A 20,281-nucleotide genomic window follows, 5' to 3' on the forward strand; every position below is an offset into this window, starting at 1 on the left:
AATCTGTTGGCTTGGAAAGAGGGGGCCAGCCAAGCAGCATTCCTGAATGTGAAGAAGAGGGAGTATGCAGTGATGCGCAACTTCTCTGTCCCTCTGAATCTGAAGAGGCGAGTGGGCCAGTGCCTATGGTCAGCACACCTCAGTACGCATCAGATGATGACGAGACTCAGTTGCCACTTTCTGGTGCGTACGGTGCTGGCGAGACAACCCCGGAGAAGCAGCTGTTTGAAGAGGGGAGGGAAGATGATGAGGTCCTTGACCCATCATGGCGTGAGGAACAGGAAGGTGGTGGGAGCAGCTCGGAGGAAGAGATTCCCCTACCGGCCAAAACAGGAGGCAGAGGGAGGGGGAAGACTTGGTTGCCTGTACCCTCCACTTCGGCACCCGTTAGGAGCATTCCTCATTCCAAAGGCAAAACGGGCGCTCCCAAGACTTGCAGTGCGTGGTCCTTTTTTGACACAGTTGCAGATGACATTTGCTTTGTCAAATGCAAGCTGTGTCATCAGATAGTCAAAAGAGGGAGAAATGTCAGCAACCTCAATACCACAAATATGTGGAAACATGTGCGCACCAAGCACGAGTTGGAGTTGCAGAGACACCCTGAAGACGTAGGCCAACGTACAGCACCACCTACCACCTCTTCAGTTCGTGTTGGGGCCTCTTTCTCCAGCTCACACACTGCTGGTTCGGCTTCCTCACAGGATCGCCAAGGAAGAACCTCTGCCACTGTTGTCCGGAGACCCTGTCAGATTCCACCCATAGCAGCACGTTCCCATCCATCACAGCCATCGGTAGCACAGGCATGGGATAAAAGGCGCCCTTACTCGGCAAACCATCCCCGAGCACAGTCTCTGAATGCTGGCATTGCCAAACTTCTGGCAGTTGAAATGCTGTCATTCAGGCTGGTGGACACTGACACCTTCCGGGACTTAATGGCATTGGCAGTCCCCCAATACAACGTGCCCAGCCGCTTTTATTTCAGCAGGCGAGCCGTCCCTGCCCTGCAGAAACATGTTGAGGGCAAAATAAAACATGCGCTACTAAACGCCGTTAGTAGCAAGGTCCACCTGACCACCGATGCGTGGACCAGTAACCATGGACAGGGACGATACCTTTCCCTCACTGCCCACTGGGTCAATGTTGTGGAGCCGGGTACAGATCTGGAGAGTGGCGCTGTACGTGTTCTTCCAACGCCACGGATTGCAGGACTCCAGTCTGTACACATAGACTCCTCCTCCTACTCAAGTTCCTCAGAAACAGCAGAGCAGGAGCCTGTTACGACCGATATGAGCACAGCCGTGGCCAAACGTCAACAGGCTGTACTCAAATTAATTTCCTTGGGGAATCGAAGCCACACAGCGCAGGAGCTCTGGAATGCTATCAAGCTGGAGAGCGATGTGTGGTTTGGGCCAGCGAATCTCCAGCCGGGCTTGGTAGTGTGTGACAATGGCCGAAATCTGGTGGCAGCTCTTGGCCTAGGCAACCTCACACACATCCCATGTCTGGCACATGTGCTTAACTTGGTCGTGCAGAGCTTTCTGAGGGACTATCCGGATCTTGATGCACTGTTGCCCAAGGTCCGCATAGAGTGCGCTCACTTGCGGCGTTCCAGCACGGCAAGATCGCGCCTCGCTGCTGTGCAGCGACGATTTGGCCTTCCGGAACATCGCATCATATGTGACCTACCCACCCGGTGGAATTCAACGTTACATATGTTGGAGCGGTTGTGTGAGCAGCAGGCAGCAGTCATGGAGTACCAGCTGCATCAGGCACAAACAAGTCGCACTGTGCGCCGTTCACACTTCAGCACCATTGAGTGGGCCTCTATGAAGGACATCTGCCTCGTTTTGCGTGCCTTCGACGAATCCACGCGGATGGCGAGTGCAGATGATGCACTAGTCAGCATGACTGTCCCCCTTATCTGCCTGCTTCAACAAACACTGCAAGCACTAAGGGATGAGGTTTCGGAAGAGGTGGAGGATGAGGAGTCCCAAATGCCATCTGCTTCTGGACAGTCTGCGCTACGTGTTTCCTCACAAAGGCCTAGGCAGGGGACACTTTGTGAGGAGGATGAGGAGGAGTCGATGGAGGAGGAAGACATCTCTCCAGAGGAGGGAGGTACACAAACCTCTACTCAGTATGTACAGCGAGGGTGGGGTGATGCAGAGCAGGTCGAGGTCACGCCTCAAACAGGGGACAGCGGTTCTTTGGCAGTTGGGAGTCTGCAGCACATGGTTGATTTCATGCTGCAGTGCCTGAGAAACGACCGCCGCATCGCCCACATTCTCGTCTCGGCTGATTATTGGGTGTACACCCTCCTAGATCCTCGCTACCGGGACAGCGTACAAAGGCTCATACCAACGTTGAACCGGGAGCGTAAACTGCGGGAGTACAAAGAGTCACTGGTGCAGTCCATAATGTTTTCCATTCCACCCGACAGCATTGTTGCTAGTGCTTTACAAAGCAGCTCTGTGCATCGAGGCAGTGGAGGAAACTCTGCACAAAGAGGGAGCAGAGGCAGCGCCGCAGCACAAGGCAAGACCACTATGGCCCAAATGTGGCAAAGTTTTGTGTGTCCACCACAATTGTCTACACCATCAGCGACGCCTCGAGTCAGCAGGAGGCAACGCTTCCGTCAGATGGTGTCAGACTACATGTCTTGCCCTGTCACTGTACTCCCAGATGGCTCTTCCCCCTTCAAGTTTTGGGTCTCTAAGCTGGATACATGGCCAGAGCTTAGCCAGTATGCATTGGAGGTGCTGGCTTGCCCTGCTGCCAGTGTATTATCGGAACGTGTCTTTAGTGCCGCAGGTGGTGTACTAACAGACCGTCGCTCGCGACTATCTTCCGATAATGTTGACCGGCTGACTTTTCTGAAAATGAACAAGGCCTGGATCTCCAAAGACTTTGCCATTCCTCTTACACACTAAATTAGTGGTTGGCAACTGTATCCAGGTCTGCTGGTGTGTTCATTTTTCTACCACCTGAACTATAATCCCTGTGCTTCAACACAGCCAGTTGTCGCTCAGATGTGTCGTCTGCACAGAGAAACACACTAGCTCCTGTGTTAGTGGGGTTCAGTAACGCCAGCTGATCCCCTGCTGTGTGGACGGCAAAGTCACCAGCTCCATCAACATTCAAACCACTACTGATTTTTAACCATGCCCAACTTAGGTCTCTGGCTCCACTGTCTCTACTATTTCCCCTGACCTCCAACCCCGCCATCTACATCTCTGAAGTAGCGTCAGCACAATCTACACTTGTTCCTGTGTTCCTGTGGCTCAGTCCCATCAGTTTATCCCCTGATGTGTGTCCGGCAAGGTCTCCTGCTCTGACCACATTCCCATAACCAGTAGTGGGAATGAGGACAGAGCTGGCGAACTTGCCGGACAAACATCAGGGGATCAACTGACGGGACTGAGCACCAGTAACACAGGAACAAGTGTAGATTGTGCTGACGCCACTTCAGAGATGTAGCTGGCGGGGTTGGAGGCCAGGGTAAATAGTAGAGACAGTGGAGCCAGAGGCCTAAGTGGAGCATGGTTAGAATCAGTAGTAGTCAACAACCTCCATAAAAACCGCTGCCCATTGGCCTCTGCATGCGGCATGCGTAATCCTGGGCTCCAACAGTGTCAGTTGGTGTTCAGAAGTGTCGTCTCCACAGAGCCAAACACATTCGTTCAAGTGTTAGTGGGGTTCAGCACTGCCAGCTGTTCCCCTGCTGTGGAGATGGCAAGTCTCCTGCTGCCTTCACCTGCCAAAAGCAACAGGCCCCAGCCTGCTCCTCGCCTAATCCTGGGCTCCAACAGCGTCAGTTGGTGTTCAGAAGTGTCGTCTCCACAGAGCCAAACACATTCGTTCGAGTGTTAGTGGGGTTCAGAACTGCCAGCTGTTCCCCTGCTGTGGAGATGGCAAGTCTCCTGCTGCCTTCACCTGCCAAAAGCAACAGGCCCCAGCCTGCTCCTCGCCTAATCCTGGGCTCCAACAGCGTCAGTTGGTGTTCAGAAGTGTTGTCTCCACAGAGTCAAACACATTCGTTCGAGTGTTAGTGGGGTTCAGCACTGCCAGCTGTTCCCCTGCTGTGGAGATGGCAAGTCTCCTGCTGCCTACACCTGCCAAAATCCAGTAGGCCCCAGCCTGCTCCACGCCTGATCCTGGGCTCCAACAGCGTCAGTTGGTGTTCAGAAGTGTTGTCTCCACAGAGCCAAACACATTCGTTCGAGTGTTAGTGGGGTTCAGCACTGCCAGCTGTTCCCCTGCTGTGGAGATGGCAAGTCTCCTGCTGCCTACACCTGCCAAAATCCAGTAGGCCCCAGCCTGCTCCACGCCTGATCCTGGGCTCCAACAGCGTCAGTTGGTGTTCAGAAGTGTCATCTCCACAGAGCCAAACACATTCGTTCAAGTGTTAGTGGGGTTCAGCACTGCCAGCTGTTCCCCTGCTGTGGAGATGGCAGTCTCTCCTGCTGTCTCCGCATTCCAAAGACAGTAGGCCTCTGCCTACACCCTCCTATTTCCTGGGCTTCAACACAGCCAGTTGTAGCTCGGAAGTGCCGTCCACACGGAAAGAGATACTTGCTCCCATGTCTCAGTGGGGTTCAGAAACGTCAGCTGATCCCCTGCTGTGTGGATGGCAGTCTCTCCTGCTGTCTCCACATTCCAAATACAGTAGGCCTCTGCCTACACCCTCCTATTTCCTGGGCTTCAACACAGCCAGCTGTAGCTCGGAAGTGCCGTCCACACGGAAAGAGACACTTGCTCCCGTGTCTCAGTGGGGTTCAGTAACGTCAGCTGATCCCCTGCTGTGTGGATGGCAGTCTCTCCTGCTGTCACCACATTCCAAATACAGTAGGCCTCTGCCTACACCCTCCTATTTCCTGGGCTTCAACACAGCCAGTTGTAGCTCGGAAGTGCCGTCCACACGGAAAGAGACACTTGCTCCCGTGTCTCAGTGGGGTTCAGTAACGTCAGCTGATCCCCTGCTGTGTGGATGGCAGTCTCTCCTGCTGTCACCACATTCCAAATACAGTAGGCCTCTGCCTACACCCTCCTATTTCCTGGGCTTCAACACAGCCAGTTGTAGCTCGGAAGTGCCGTCCACACGGAAAGAGACACTTGCTCCCGTGTCTCAGTGGGGTTCAGTAACGTCAGCTGATCCCCTGCTGTGTGGATGGCAGTCTCTCCTGCTGTCACCACATTCCAAATACAGTAGGCCTCTGCCTACACCCTCCTATTTCCTGGGCTTCAACACAGCCAGTTGTAGCTCGGAAGTGCCGTCCACACGGAAAGAGACACTTGCTCCCGTGTCTCAGTGGGGTTCAGTAACGTCAGCTGATCCCCTGCTGTGTGGATGGCAGTCTCTCCTGCTGTCACCACATTCCAAATACAGTAGGCCTCTGCCTACACCCTCCTATTTCCTGGGCTTCAACACAGCCAGTTGTAGCTCGGAAGTGCCGTCCACATGGAAAGAGACACTTGCTCCCGTGTCTCAGTGGGGTTCAGTAACGTCAGCTGATCCCCTGCTGTGTGGATGGCAGTCTCTCCTGCTGTCACCACATTCCAAATACAGTAGGCCTCTGCCTACACCCTCCTATTTCCTGGGCTTCAACACAGCCAGTTGTAGCTCGGAAGTGCCATCCACACGGAAAGAGACACTTGCTCCCGTGTCTCAGTGGGGTTCAGTAACGTCAGCTGATCCCCTGCTGTGTGGATGGCAAAGTCTCCTGCTGCCTACACAGTCGTACCACTACTGATTTTTAACCGTGCTCCAATTAGGCCTGTGGCTCCACTGTCTCTCGTATTTCCCCTGTCCTCCAACCCCGCCAGTTACAGCTCCAAAGTGGCGTCTGCACAATCCACACTTGTTCCTGTGTTACAGGTGTTCAGTCCGGTCAGTTAATCCCCTGATGTGTGTCCGGCAATGTCGCCTGCTCTGTCCACATTCCCATGGGAATGTGGACAGAGCAGGCAACATTGCCGGACACACATCAGGGGATTAACTGACCGGACTGAACACCTGTAACACAGGAACAAGTGTGGATTGTGCAGACGCCACTTCGGAGCTGTAACTGGCGGGGTTGGAGGACAGGGGAAATACAAAAATCAGTGAAGCCACAGGCCTAAGTGGAGCTTGGTTAAAATTAGTAGAAGTCTACAACCGATCTTAAAATTTCTTCAATGCAGCCTCAGCCTGCTCCGTGCTTGTCCCTGGGCTTCAACACAGCCAGTTGTTGCTCGGAAGTGCCGTCTTCACAGAGTAAAACACTAGCTCCTGTGTTTGTGGGGTTCAGTAACGTCAGCTGTTTCCCTGCTGTTTTGATGGCAATCTGTCCTGCTGCCTCCCAATTGACAGCACATCAGGCCTCAGCCTGCTAAGTGCTTGTCCCTGGGCTCCAACATCGCCAGTTGCTGCTCATAACTGACTTTGGCACGGGTACTCCCTACTGCCCAGCTTGGTTCCAGCCCTGCCTGCTGTTTCCGGGAAGTGTCAATGTCAGTTTGCCACCCCAAGTTGCCATGTCGTGTTGCGGTTGGGTTAGCCGAGGCTAGGGTGCCAGCAGTTTAGGTGCTTCCTATGTGGACTGCGGGTTCTGGTAAGAAAGGCTTGTTCCGTAGTGCCAGTAGGACAAGCACCCCCTGTAGGACTGTGTGATTCGGTAACTGCGGCCAGCTTGCGGCATGCCAACTTTGCTTTTCAGGGGTAACTTCTGCTACCCCTCCGGGTTCCAGCACCGTCAGCTGGTTCTCGTCAGAGCCTTTGGCCTAGGTGCCTCCATCTCGGTATCCGAGTTCCGGCAACGTCTGCTGGTCCTTGGTAGTGCTTTGTAGCACAGGTACCTCCTGCTTAGTAACCGGGTTCCAGCACCGTCAGCTGGTCCTCGGTTGTGCCATTGGCTCTTATTCCTTCTGCTGCCCCTCCGGGTGCCAGCACTGTCAGCTGGTCCTCGCTATTTCCATTTGCTCTTGCAGCTTATGCTACCCCTCCGGGTTCCAGCACCATCAGCTGGTTCTCGTCAGAGCCTTTGGCCTAGGTGCCTCCATCTCGGTATCCGAGTTCCGGCAACGTCTGCTGGTCCTTGGTAGTGCTTTGTAGCACAGGTACCTCCTGCTTAGTAACCGGGTTCCAGCACCGTCAGCTGGTCCTCGGTTGTGCCATTGGCTCTTATTCCTTCTGCTGCCCCTCCGGGTGCCAGCACTGTCAGCTGGTCCTCGCTATTTCCATTTGCTCTTGCAGCTTATGCTACCCCTCCGGGTTCCAGCACCATCAGCTGGTTCTCGTCAGAGCCTTTGGCCTAGGTGCCTCCATCTCGGTATCCGAGTTCCGGCAACGTCTGCTGGTCCTTGGTAGTGCTTTGTAGCACAGGTACCTCCTGCTTAGTAACCGGGTTCCAGCACCGTCAGCTGGTCCTCGGATGTGCCATTGGCTCTTATTCCTTCTGCTGCCCCTCCGGGTGCCAGCACTGTCAGCTGGTCCTCGCTATTTCCATTTGCTCTTGCAGCTTATGCTACCCCTCCGGGTTCCAGCACCGTCAGCTGGTTCTCGTCAGAGCCTTTGGCCTAGGTGCCTCCATCTCGGTATCCGAGTTCCGGCAACGTCTGCTGGTCCTTGGTAGTGCTTTGTAGCACAGGTACCTCCTGCTTAGTAACCGGGTTCCAGCACCGTCAGCTGGTCCTCGGTAGTGCCATTGGCTCTTGTTCCTTCTGCTGCCCCTACGGGTGCCAGTACCGTCAGCTGGTTCAAGAGGACAAAGAACAGGAAGACAACCACCAAGATGCAGAACAACAAGAGAGAGAAGACAAAGAAGCATAAAAAAACAAAGCAGAAGAACATTAAGCATAAGACTAATACTCTGAGCAAATGATATTATCTTATTTATAAGCAGAAGAAGACTAAGCAGTGTATGGGAGTGAGTCCGTTCCTCCTCGTGGTGCCCCTGGAAAAGGCCTGCTGCTGCAGGCCAAACTGAACGCGGACAAATCCTGTTGTAAATCTTTTGTGACAGGCAGAACGGAAGGTGTAAACTTCTAACTTTTCTAGATAACAACTACAGGAATGCCTGACACAAACAAGAATATGATGAAGAAGAATAGGAAGAAGATGAAGAAGTTGAATATGTAGAATAATAATTGTTGAATAAGAAGAATATGAAGAATGTAAGAAAAGGAAGAAGAAGAAGAATGTAAAAAAAGGAAGTAGAAGAATTTAAAAAAAGGAAGAAGAAGAAGAATGTAAAAAAAGGAATAAGAAGAATGTAAAAAAAGGAAGTAGAAGAATGTAAAAAAAGGAAGAAGAAGAAGAATGTAAAAAAAGGAATAAGAAGAAGAAGAAGAAGGTAAAAAAAGGAAGAAGAAGAAGAAAGAATAAAGAAGAAGAAGACATACATGTCTGGCAAAATATAAATGAGGCTAACATAGTCAATATCTTTGTAACTCCTAACGTCTTTAAAAAAAAAGTTTAATTCCTGCTATTCCATTTGATTGGGCTAAACCTCTATGGCTTTAATGTCTCCTCCACCTCCCACAATATATTCTACATTATTCTTAGTTGTTTTTCTTCATGTAGAATTAACCTACAAGGAAAAAAAAGGGTTTTTTTTAATTCCGATATTTTGGCCCCATTGACTTGCATTGGTTCCCGGTATCGGAATCGGCGATACCGATACTTTTTTTAAGATCGGCCGATCCATTCCGATCCGATATTTTCAAGTATCGGCTGGTATCGCTCAACTCTATTTATCACAATTAAAGTAAAAATACCATTGAAGTTTCCAAGTTATCCAAATATTGTCGTAGAAACCCCTTTCTAGGAAGAGTTACTTCAGCAGCATGCATTTAGATTAAAAGGTCAACTCTCCAATAACCAACACCTACACTTATAAATCCAGATAATGTCTAAAACAGTTTGCCAAATTAGCAACATACACACTACCTATCCACACACTAGCTATTTTTAAAGAAAAAAAATGCTAGCTAAGCATGAAATGAAGAACAAAGTTATTCAGCTGACATATAAATTGTCTTAAATGGTAATAAAAAAACAAGCTATAAAATACTAACCATAACAATATACACTGCTAAAAAATAAAGGGAACACTTAACGCAGTGTAACTCCAAGTCAATCACACTTCTATGAAATCAAGTTGCCCAGTTATGAAACCACACTGATTTTGAATCAATTTCTCCTGCTGTTGTGCAAATGGCACAGGCAACATGTAGAAATGATAGGCAATTAGCAAGACAACCCCTATAAAAGAATGGTTCTGCAGGGGGTGACCAAAGACCATTTCTCTGTTCTCATCTTTTTTGGCTTTTGATTTTGTTACTTTTGCATTTTGTCATGGCTTACACCCCTAGAGGTACTGTACTGTAGCATGAGGTGGAGTCTGCAACCCACAGAACTTGCTCAGGTAGTGCAGCTCATCCAGGATGGCACATCAGTTTGAGCTGTGGCAAGAAGGGTAGCTGTGTTTGTCAGCACAGTGTCCGCAGCATGGAGCAGATACCAGGAGACAGGCCAGTACACCTGGAAACGTGGATGGAGTCATAGGAAGGCAACAACCCATCAGCAGGACCAACACCTCCTCCTTTGTGGAGGGAGGAACAGGAGGAGCAGTGCCAGAGCCCTGGAAAATGAACTCCAGCAGGCCATTAACATCCAAGTGTCTGCTCAAACTGTCAGAAACAGACTATGTAAGGGTCAGAGAAAACCAAGATTGGCAGATTCAACACTGGTGTCCTGTGCTGTCCACAGATGAAAGCAGGTTCACACTGAGCACATGTGACAGATGACAGTCTGGATATGCCGTGGAGAACATTTTGCTGCTTGCAACATCCTCCAGCATGACCAGTTTGTCAGTGGGTCAGTAATGGTGTGGGGAGGCATTTCTTTGGTGGGTCGCACAGCCCTCCATGTGCTAGCCAGAGGTACCTTTACTGCCATTAGGTACCAGGATGAGATCCCCGGACCCATTGTGAGACCATATGCAGGTGGAATGGGCCCTGGGTTCCTTCTAATGCATGACAATGCTAGTCCTCGTGTGCCTGAGGTGTGTCAGAAGTTCCTGCATGATAAAGGCATTGATGCTATGGACTGGCCTGCCCGTTCCCCAGACGTGAATCCAATCGAGCACATCTGGAATGTCATGTCTCGTTCCATCCACCAATGCCATGTTGCCCCACAGACTGTCCAGGAGTTGACTGATGCTTTAATTCAGTTCTGGGAAGAGATCCCTCAGGATAACATCCGCCGCCTCATCATGAGCATGCCCAGGCGTTGTGAGGTGGTCCTACAGAAACATGGAGGCTACACACACTACTGAGCATCATTTCCTTTTCTTAAGGCATTTCCACTGAAGTTCCAAGCCTGTAATTTGATTTTCCACTTTGATTTTGAGTATCATTCCAAATCCAGACCTCCATGGGATATTAATTTTGATTTACATTGATCATTTTTATGTTTTATTGTACTCAATGCATTCCACTATGTAGTGAATAAAGATTTGAAACTATTTAATTCAGTGATGTCTAGGATGTGGTAACTTAGAGTTTCCGTTATTTTTTTGGAGCACTGTATAAGGCCCAAGTGGTTTGAATCTCCTCTATTGTGGCAAGTGAAATACAGGACTAGATATCCAAACTACTGTAGATACTGCTTGATCTGATATAGATAAGAAACATAAATCACATATAGGTACTGTGCTGTAAGATTTGCAGCAGCACAAGCAGGTTCATATGGTTACTGATCAAACTCTAGAGCAGTGTTCTCAAACTCCAGTCCTCTAGAGCCACCCACAGACTATCATGCCGCTCTCACCCGGGGCCGGGACTCTACGCCCGACTTCACCACCTCCGGTGCTGTGGCCGCTCCGGGGTTCCCGTTGGATGCACATGCGCACCTCTCGCTCTTGATCCTATGGCTGCACGGCGTTGGAAGGTGCACATGCGCTCTCCTCTCTGCCTTGACTGCAGCCACGCCATCTCTATGGTCCTGGAGGACCTGACCCGGAAGTCCCAGTGCTCATGCCCTATATCAGGCTGCGTCTTCCTATGGGAGGTGCCTGATTATTGTTGCGCTTCCTTGCTAGGCCTGCTTGGTCGCTCTCTGTATTCAGGTCCCCTGCCTTGTGTTCTGTCGTGCTTCTTAGCACACGCTCTTCTCCTGCCTTGTACTCAGTCGTGCTTCTTAGCACACACCCTACTCCTGCCCTGTGCTCCGTTGTGCTTCTTAGCACACGCTCTGCTCTTGCCTTGTGCTCTGTCGTGCTTCTTAGCACACACTCTGCTACTGCCTTGTGCCCTGTCGTGCTTCTTAGCACACGCTCTGCTTCTGCCCTGTACTCTGTCATGCTTCTTAGCACACCCTCTACTTTGCCTTGCACCCAGGCGTGCTTCCCAGCACGCGCTCTGCCTTGCCTTGTACTCAGGCGTGCTTCCCTACATGCACTCTGCTTTGCCTCGTACCCGGGCATGCTTGTCAGTGCACGCCATATGCACTCCCGTACCCAGCGTACTCCCGTGTACATGCCTTGCACTATCCTGTACCCAGCGTGCCCCCGTGTACATGCCCTGCACTATCCTGTACCCAGCGTGCCCCCGTGTACACGCCCTGCACTATCCTATACCCAGCATACCCCTGTGTCCACGTTTTGCACACTCTGGTATCCTGCGTGTCCCCTACTGCACCTTGGTAGACAAGCTATCTTGTGTCTTCTGTGAGCCGGCCACTTGGTTCCAGCAGTTATGGTACTTTACCCCCCTGGGTCTGCCCCTGATGCTCCCTGTATTAGGGGTGGTCCTCACTAGGTCAGCTCGCCCAGGGTGGGTTGGTATCGTGACCCAGAGGGTCCAGTCCAGGAGTCGTCACACAAGTCAGGTTTTAAGGATTTCCTTAGTATCGCCCAGGTGGTGGAATTATTGCCTGTGCAGGTGAGTAGCTCTCCGCCTAGTTTCACAATAGCGTTTATTCCACGCAGTGCATGGCGCCTCTAAGCCCCGCCCCCTGCCGGCTCCCTGCCCGCCCCATCCAGTCATCGCCGCCTACTATCGCACATGGACGCATGCGATCTGTGCACCCTATCTTTAGCATAGGGTGCACAGATCGTGCGCTGGCCATGCGCTAGTAGGATTTTGGCGTGCGCTGCACACTTTTGAAGGTGCACCGAGCACACCGAAATGCAACATGCTACGTTCGGCGCACACGGGCGCACCTTCAAAAGTGCGCAGCGCACGCCAAAATCCTATGCATGCTAAAGATAGGGTGCACAGATCGCATGCATCCATGTGCGATAGTAGGCGGCGATGACCAGACGGGGCGGGCAGGGGACGGGGCTTAGCGGCGCCGTGCGCTGCGTGGAATAAACGCTAGTGTGAACTAGCCTCACCTGTGCAATTTTAAGGTAAAACCTGAAAACATGACCTGTTGGTGGCTCTTGAGGACTGGACTTGGGGAACACTGTCTAGAGGGTGCACAAAATACCACACAGGATAGAAACACAGAAAGATACCATATAATAAAGTGCAAGAGCAAAAATTAATAATACACTTACTATCAAAACTGTGACAGTATTATCACAGTAAGGTCCGGCTAGATCTTAAAGAAAAAAAAAGGTTGTGTAATAGTACCTCACTGAGGCAGAAAACCCTATCTAGGTCAAAGGAGCAGCACAATACCACACACACAAACATACATGAATGTTTTGTCTTCTGCTTATATTGATAATTCATCCAGATTAGGTTTTTTCAAACACATGTTCCTTAGGGCTAGACAACAGTGAGCGTGGGCACCAATCTTGCGTGGTGTATCTAGGGTCCCAACCTCCGTGGGCATTGCAAATTTCCTCATGATTTTTAGAATCCCACAGCATCATTATGTCACTACACAAAGTACATCATAATTTCTTTGTGACATAGTAATCACAGAACACACATAGATGCTGACATTCAAGTGTCGTTTGAGGAGGATCACTTTGCTCTCGAACGGCTGCAGCTTAGTTCCTACATGTACACTGGACTAGGGTTCTGTGAATCTTTTATCTCAGCTCAACTCAAAAGAGAACATCCTCAACGTGTTGAGGAAAGAAGGTTTAATCATCATCACAAATTATTTTTAGTACTATATTGAGACTGTGGAACTCTCTTACACTTACACACCATGTTGTCATGGTCAATTCACTAAACAACTTAACAGAAAAAGTTAAAATTGAGAGCGTAGCAAGTTAGTATCCATGTGCTATACATGTTTCAGCTGGGACATCCCTTTCTAACATTTTCATAGCAATTTATTTCTTTTTATATATTTTGTAATTACTTGTATATGTAAAACAAATATTAAGGAGAGCAAAAAAAAATAACACTTAGTTATGATGTGACATATAAGTTATATGTTCCGAATTAAACAAATCACCTGTCAATGGTGACACAATGGTCAATGCTGTAGCCACTAACTGACTGCCCTATTTCCACTTGGGCTCAGTGGTCTACTGCATGAAACTAAGTCCACTGCCTGTAGTGGTCACATGTATCAGTTTTGAAATGACTATTGCAATGCAGCCTTATCAACGAACGCTAAGGGCAGCAGCAGAGAGGCTCATTTTCTTGTTTTATGAAGTAGAAATTTTTAAAAGTGGAAAACCTCTTAAGGAGTTTTTGCTTATTAATCTGGCCACATCATAAAAATAGATTAGAAACTGCAGAACTTATTAAAGCATCTTTTTTTCTCATCTTCATTGCTGAGATATTAGAGTGTAAAATTTAGGTTATAATGTATTATAAGTCCAAGGTGATGTTAGAAGAAATTTGTCTCTGGGGGCGTGTACTTTGTCCTATGCATAGCATTGACCAATCATACACGTGAGGGATCATGCAGGGGGAAAAAAGAATATGTCCCAAGAATATTAAGACATACTTTCTACCATGTGGCCAGTTTAACATGCTAAAACTGGTGAAAGATCCTCTTCAAATTCTGCTTTCATATTAATGTAATTTTACTTTGTTTCAACCCTTAAATTTGGTACATTTTTCAGGGCTTCCAGTTTCCAGCCGACAAACAACCCAAATGCTTCTAAGTTTGCCCAGAAAGCGTCACATGCTGATGTTTGTCCACGTTGCTCAAAATCTGTGTATGCTGCTGAAAAAGTTATCGGAGGAGGAAATGTAAGTACAACTAAAAGTCAGTGCTTGCTGTGTTAGTAAAACCGTAAGATAAATACTGTGTCACAGGTTTACCACTACAGAGAGGAGCCTAAAATACAGCGGCATCCGATTTTTTCTACTCCTGCAATGATTAGAAACACTTCACCTTCATATTAAATGGAGCAGTGCAGGGGTTAATCTGTTCAGTTGAGAGCTCTTGGAATCTTTCCTGCATTAAGGCTCTCAGCTGTTCAGTGTTAACCACTCCCATCTACTATATATTCTGTGGCTTGGATAGCACTCATTGTCAGAGTTAGCTTCATTGCTGCATGGTTTTGGAGATGGTGGTTTGCTCTTGTTTGAGAAGGCGTTTGGTGGATTTATCTGAGACTGTTATGAGGTTTTGGGTGTGTACTAATCCCCTCCATCTCCTACTTTGTTTTTTCCCAATCTTCCACTATTTACCTCTGTTCTTTGTGTGAGTATATTTGTATGATTGGTATTTTCCTTTATCCCTGTTTGTATTATTATCTTGTTAGTTTGGTTAGTGCATTGTTATACACTACCACTTACCTCTTTCCTGGGTGGGGGAAGGGTACAGACTGAGGGTGGATTCAGGAGCTCAGGCAAGGTATGTTGTCCCGGTGTTTTCACCATCAAAAGTAATCCGGGGAGCAAGGCAAACTAGGGCGCACCTAGCGTTAGGGACAGGGAAGGAGCCCCTGGTCCCAGTATACCCGACAAAAGAGTCGTGACATACTGTAGGTGGAAAAGCAATAGGCAATAATTTATATTGCATAATCATAAATATTTATTTATGTATACATTCAGTGTGTATACAGCATTCAGCATAAATAAGTAAACCCCAACACATTTGGCAGAGAATTTTTAGTTTCCTCTCAGAATCAACATTTTCTATGACATATCAGTCTACAAACAACTCTCACAAATGAACGTATGACTTTGCAAAAAAAAAGTACTTTTCCTAACAAATCAATTTGAGACCATGTTGCAAAAAAGAGTATGCCCCAATAAAAGTCTTTGTAGCAATGCTAAAGTTTAGACCACAAAATGTGAATTAACAAGAATTCAATCAATGGTAAGTTAAATTATTAATTAAAAAGGTGTCCAGCAGACAGTAACTATAAAAGAGCATAATTTAACAAATAAAACCCTTTCTCATTGCATGCTTTCAGTAATGACACCACATGGAAGAGAAATGTCACAAGACCTGAGAAATAAAATATTTATTTAAACAAAATAGTTGAAGGCTACAAAAGACCAGAAAAGCTTAACTTATCAGTCAGAATACTGAAGCAAACGTGATACAAAATTTAACGATGGGACTGCAATCATCTCAGAGATGTCTCGCCTGAAAACCTAAACAGGAGTTTTTAGTAATGAGAAGAGTTGAATAAAATTGACATGCAAGTCAAGAAAGAGAAGCAACACTGGCCCGTATAATGAAAGGATAATATACTTTATTGAGAATCATAAATATACCTAATAAAAACAATCAAAACTAAGTACGGTATATACTCGAGTATAAGATGACCCGAGTATAAGCCAACTCCCCTAATTTTGCCACAAAAAACTGGGAAAACTTATTGACTCAAGTATAAGCCTAGGGTGGAAAATGCAGCAGCTACTGGTAATTTTCAAAAACAAAAATAGATACTAATAAAAGTAAAATTAATTGAGACATCAGTAGGATAATTTTTTTGAATATTCATCTTTAATCAGGAGCCCAATATAATGCTCCATACAGTTCATGATGGCTCCATAAGATGCTCCATACAAAATACGCCCCATATAATGCTGCACAAAGGTTAATAATGGTCCCATAAAATGCTCCATAGAATAATATGCCCCATATGTTGCTCCATAAAGGATATGGTCCCATAAAATGCTCCATAGATTATGCCCCATAAGGTCCTCCATAGATTATGCCCCTGTAAGATGCTCCATAAGATGCTCCATATATTATTCCCCCATATGCTGCCTCATAAGATGCTCCATATATTATGCCCCCATATGCTGCCTCATAAGATGCTCCATATATTATGCCCCCATAAGATGCTCCATATATTATTCACCCATATGCTGCCCCCATAAGATGCTCCATATATTATGCCCCCATATGCTGCCCCATAAGATGCTCCATAGATTATGCCCCCATATGCTTCCCCATAAGATGCTCCATAGATTATGTCCACATAAGACGCTCAATAGATTATGCCCCCATATGCTGCTGCAAATAAAAAAAAATTACATACTCACCTCTCCGTCGCTGGGAGCCAGGTGCTGGTGTCACCGCTGGCTCAGGACCCGGCACCCGAGATATTCACCTGTCCCAGGTCAATCACTGCTCGCCGCTGTCTGCTGCGTCCTTTGTTAGTGATGTTCAGGCAGCAGACGGCGCGGTGCGCACTAACCACGTCATTGCGCCCTCTGCTGCCTAAATGTCACTGAGAAAGGACACAGCAGACAGCGGCGAGTAGTGATGGACCGGTAACAATTGAATATTGCATATACTTACCCCCTCCTGGTGTAGTCTCAGCAGCCCTCTGCATCTACGGCTGCTCTTCCTTCCTTGAGTGGTCACGTGGTACCGCTCATTAAAGTCATAGATATGCACATAGTCATGACTTTAATGAGCGGTACCACGTGACCGCTGAAGGAAGGGAGACCATGGGACAAGCAGGGGGGCTGCAGAGGTGCGCCAGGGGGTCGGCAGGGGGGAGCGGGAACACTTAAACAATAGGATATAACTCCCAACACCGTGCAGGACGCTTGGCATTTGCCAGAGAACACCAGGATTGGCAAGTTCGCCACTGGCGCCCTGTGCTCTTCACAGATGAAAGCATGTTCACTCTGAGCACATGTGACAGATGTAAAAGAGCCTGGAGATGCTGTGGAGAGCGATCTGCTGCCTGCAAACTCCTTCAGCATGACCGGTTTGGCAGTGAGTCAGTAATGGTGTGGGGTGGCATTTATTTGGAGGGCTGCACGGTGTTGGGCTGTGAGCACAACCCCCATCTGTGGATGATGGGCAATCAGACCTTCCTCAAGGAGTTGGTTTCTAACCGATTGTGCAGACATGCACATTTATGGCCTGCTGGAGGTCATTTTGTAGGGCTCTGGCAGTGCTCCTCCTGTTCCTCCTTGCACAAAGGCTGAGGTAGCGGTCCTGCTGCTAGGTTGTTGCCCTCCTTTGGCCCCTCCACCTCTCCTGGTGTACTGGCCTGTCTCCTGGTAGCGCCTCCAGCCTCTGGACACTACTCTGACAGACACAGCAAACCTTCTTGCCACAGCTCGCATTGATGTGCCATCCTGGATGAGCTGCACTACCTGAGCCACTTGTGTGGGTTGTAGAGTCCATCTCATGCTACCACGAGTGTGAAAGTACAACCAACATTCAAAAATGACCGAAACATCAGCCAGAAAGCATTGGTACCGAGATGTGGTCTGTGGTCCCCATCTGCAGAACCACTCCTTTATTGAGGGTGTCTTGATAATTGCCAATAATTTCCTTCTGTTGTCTATTCCATTTGCACAATAGCATGTGAAATTGATTGTCAATCAGTGTTGCTTCCTAAGTGGACAGTTTGATTTCACAGAAGTTTTATTTACTTGGAGTTATATTCTGTTGTTTTTTGAGCAGTGTATATATTTGAGTCAGTAGTACAAGCAGAGATAAATAAGATAAGTATATGAGGCAAGAGTGACCCCTAGAGGCCGCCACAAGTAATTAAAATTATATAGCCTAAAATATGATATACAACAAGAATTTTCTAATTATTGTAAATTTTATTTAAATAATGCACAACATTAAAAGAGAAATTTCCACAAGTGGAATAAAATTAGCAAGGAGGTGTGGGATATGCAAACACATAACAAATTGGATTCTCTTGATGTAAAGAGGTGAACCAAACAGAAAATAATGTGATATAATTTACCTATAGATAGAATAAATATTAAGCTAGTGCATTAGTACAGGAAATAATAAAAAGTATAGGTACTAGAGAACAATTGACTAATACAGGTGAAGTGTACAGTATAGGTATACATAGATATTTTTATATATATTAATGGTTCATTAATGCATCTTGAGGGAGTAGTAATGTAGGATAGCCAACTACTTAATAGATGTTCCCTGAATCCAATAGAATAAAGTGAATTGTACAAATGTGTCCAAATATTAATATCCTTAGTTTAGATCAATATTCACCTATATGCTAATGTGACTGAAAAATCCAATAAAGTGACTGTGCAGTATCAGATAAAACTACAAATAGCATATGAATCTAACTGTGAATAGTATATAGATAATGGAGCAAGTATAAAAAAACTATTCCACAACTGAAGATTATATGACAACACACAGGTCAAGCTATAGCAGGATAATTGTAAAGTGCTGCTGCATGAAGGAGGTTCTGCTGCTGCATAGAAACATCGAGTAGTTGACAAGTGTATACAAACCCCACACACACGCATCTGCCCAACGCACGTTTCACCTGAGCGTTGACGAGGGAGCTCCCCTTAGCACCTCCAGTTTTGTATTGTAGGTAACTGCTAGAGGCACCCGGTTGCTTTACTGTATAGTTTTGTAATCCACAGCGTCCAGATGTTACAGCATAGTGGGGGGGATTTTATGAAATCCCATCTCCACTATGCGTATAAAGACGCAGGTGGCGCACCTGCGTAAACACACATGCGGCACGTCTTTATAGACCACAGCATGTCTATTTATCTTGCGGAGATGCACAGTCTCCGCAACATAAATAGCACAGTTCTATGTATAGGATGCGGTGATTCCGCATGTGTTCAATGAAAAGGGGGAAGCACTTTGGGCGGGGCGGGTGTCCGCTGCGTCCAAAGCGCCCGGAATCCGGAACGTGGAAACATATCCTAACTCATACATATCCTCCGGTCCCAGGTCATAATTCAACGAATCTCCACAGCACACAGTGCGTGCCCTGAGGGATTCTTAAGTGAGCAGTCACACAGAGTGAGTGCAGATGTATTGACTTGGATCAGACAGCCCTTTTAAGACTACATTGAAACATTCTTTGTACAGGTCCATGTGCTGTCTGTTTTTCTTTTTAAACAAGCAACACACTGACCCAGGGGCGTATCTAGGGGTTCAGCTCAGGGGAGTCGAAACATCTGAGTGGGCCCCTAACAGGAGAACTTATCCTTGGTGCAACCTGCGTGGTAAGGGGGTAAGAGGTAAGGGGGCCCATTTCTACCTCCAAAAAAGGTGCAATTTTGTATTTTTTAGAGCTCTTGGGCTGTAAAGAGATCATATATTGTTCTTGCTCAGGGGCCCTTTCTGTCTGTGTCCGCCTGTGGCCCCTAACCAGGTAATCATGATTATAACTATGGTCGTATAGGGGAACCTCAGGAGATGACCGCCCTTTTATTGAAAATAAAAGTCTGTACAAAGACCAGCAATATTATTATCGCCTTATGGTGACATATAGTGGTAGGTACCAGTCCTGCAGGACATGTAGAGATTACTGCACAGTTACAGATGGTGACTTATAGATGACGTTTTTTCTGGTGGAGTCATTCACTTTTCCTGTCTTTTCCATCTGGCCCAGACTGACATGTCGACTTCTCCAGTAAGGACTCATCTGCAGAGATTACAGCAAAGACACATCTATCTTCTCACATTTCCAGCACCGTTCACATGTAGAATCATGAAATCCTAGAATGTTAGAGTTGGAAGGGACCTCCAGGGTCATCGTGTCCAACCTCCTGCTCAATGCAGCAATGCAGGATTCACTAAATCATCCCAGTCAGATGTCTGTCCAGCCTCTGTTTGAAGACTTCCATGGAAGGAGAACTCACCAGCTGTCATGGCAGCCTGTTCCACTCATTGATCACCCTCACTGTCAAAAAGTGTTTTCTAATATCTAATGTGTATCTTTTCCCTTTCTGTTTCATCCCATTGCTTCGCGTGTTTCCATGTGAAAATGAATTCCCAAGCTGCACAAACTCCTCCCTCATCCTGCCGATACCCCAATGCTGAGCCCCTGCCGCCGTATGTGCCCCTATTAGTGCACCTACTGTGTGTTACACTAACAGCTCCTCTTACTGCCCCACATAGTAATGCCACCACTGTGCCCCTTACATTGTAATAAAGCCT

At 47.5% G+C, this 20,281-nt stretch overlaps 1 protein-coding gene across 1 annotated transcript in view; it reads left to right on the forward strand.

Annotated features, from left to right (window-relative positions):
• Positions 1 to 20,281, forward strand: part of CSRP1 (cysteine and glycine rich protein 1) — a 347,337-nt gene that overhangs the window by 238,289 nt on the left and 88,767 nt on the right. Inside the window, exon 5 of the mRNA XM_073564013.1 lies at positions 14,019 to 14,148. Coding sequence (XP_073420114.1) covers positions 14,019 to 14,148 — 130 coding nt within the window. The remainder of the gene's footprint in view (positions 1 to 14,018; positions 14,149 to 20,281) is intronic.

The sequence above is a fragment of the Dendrobates tinctorius genome, unplaced genomic scaffold, assembly GCF_039654945.1.
Source record: "Dendrobates tinctorius isolate UK_male_01 unplaced genomic scaffold, ASM3965494v1 ptg000422l, whole genome shotgun sequence".
NCBI lineage: Eukaryota > Metazoa > Chordata > Amphibia > Anura > Dendrobatidae > Dendrobates > Dendrobates tinctorius.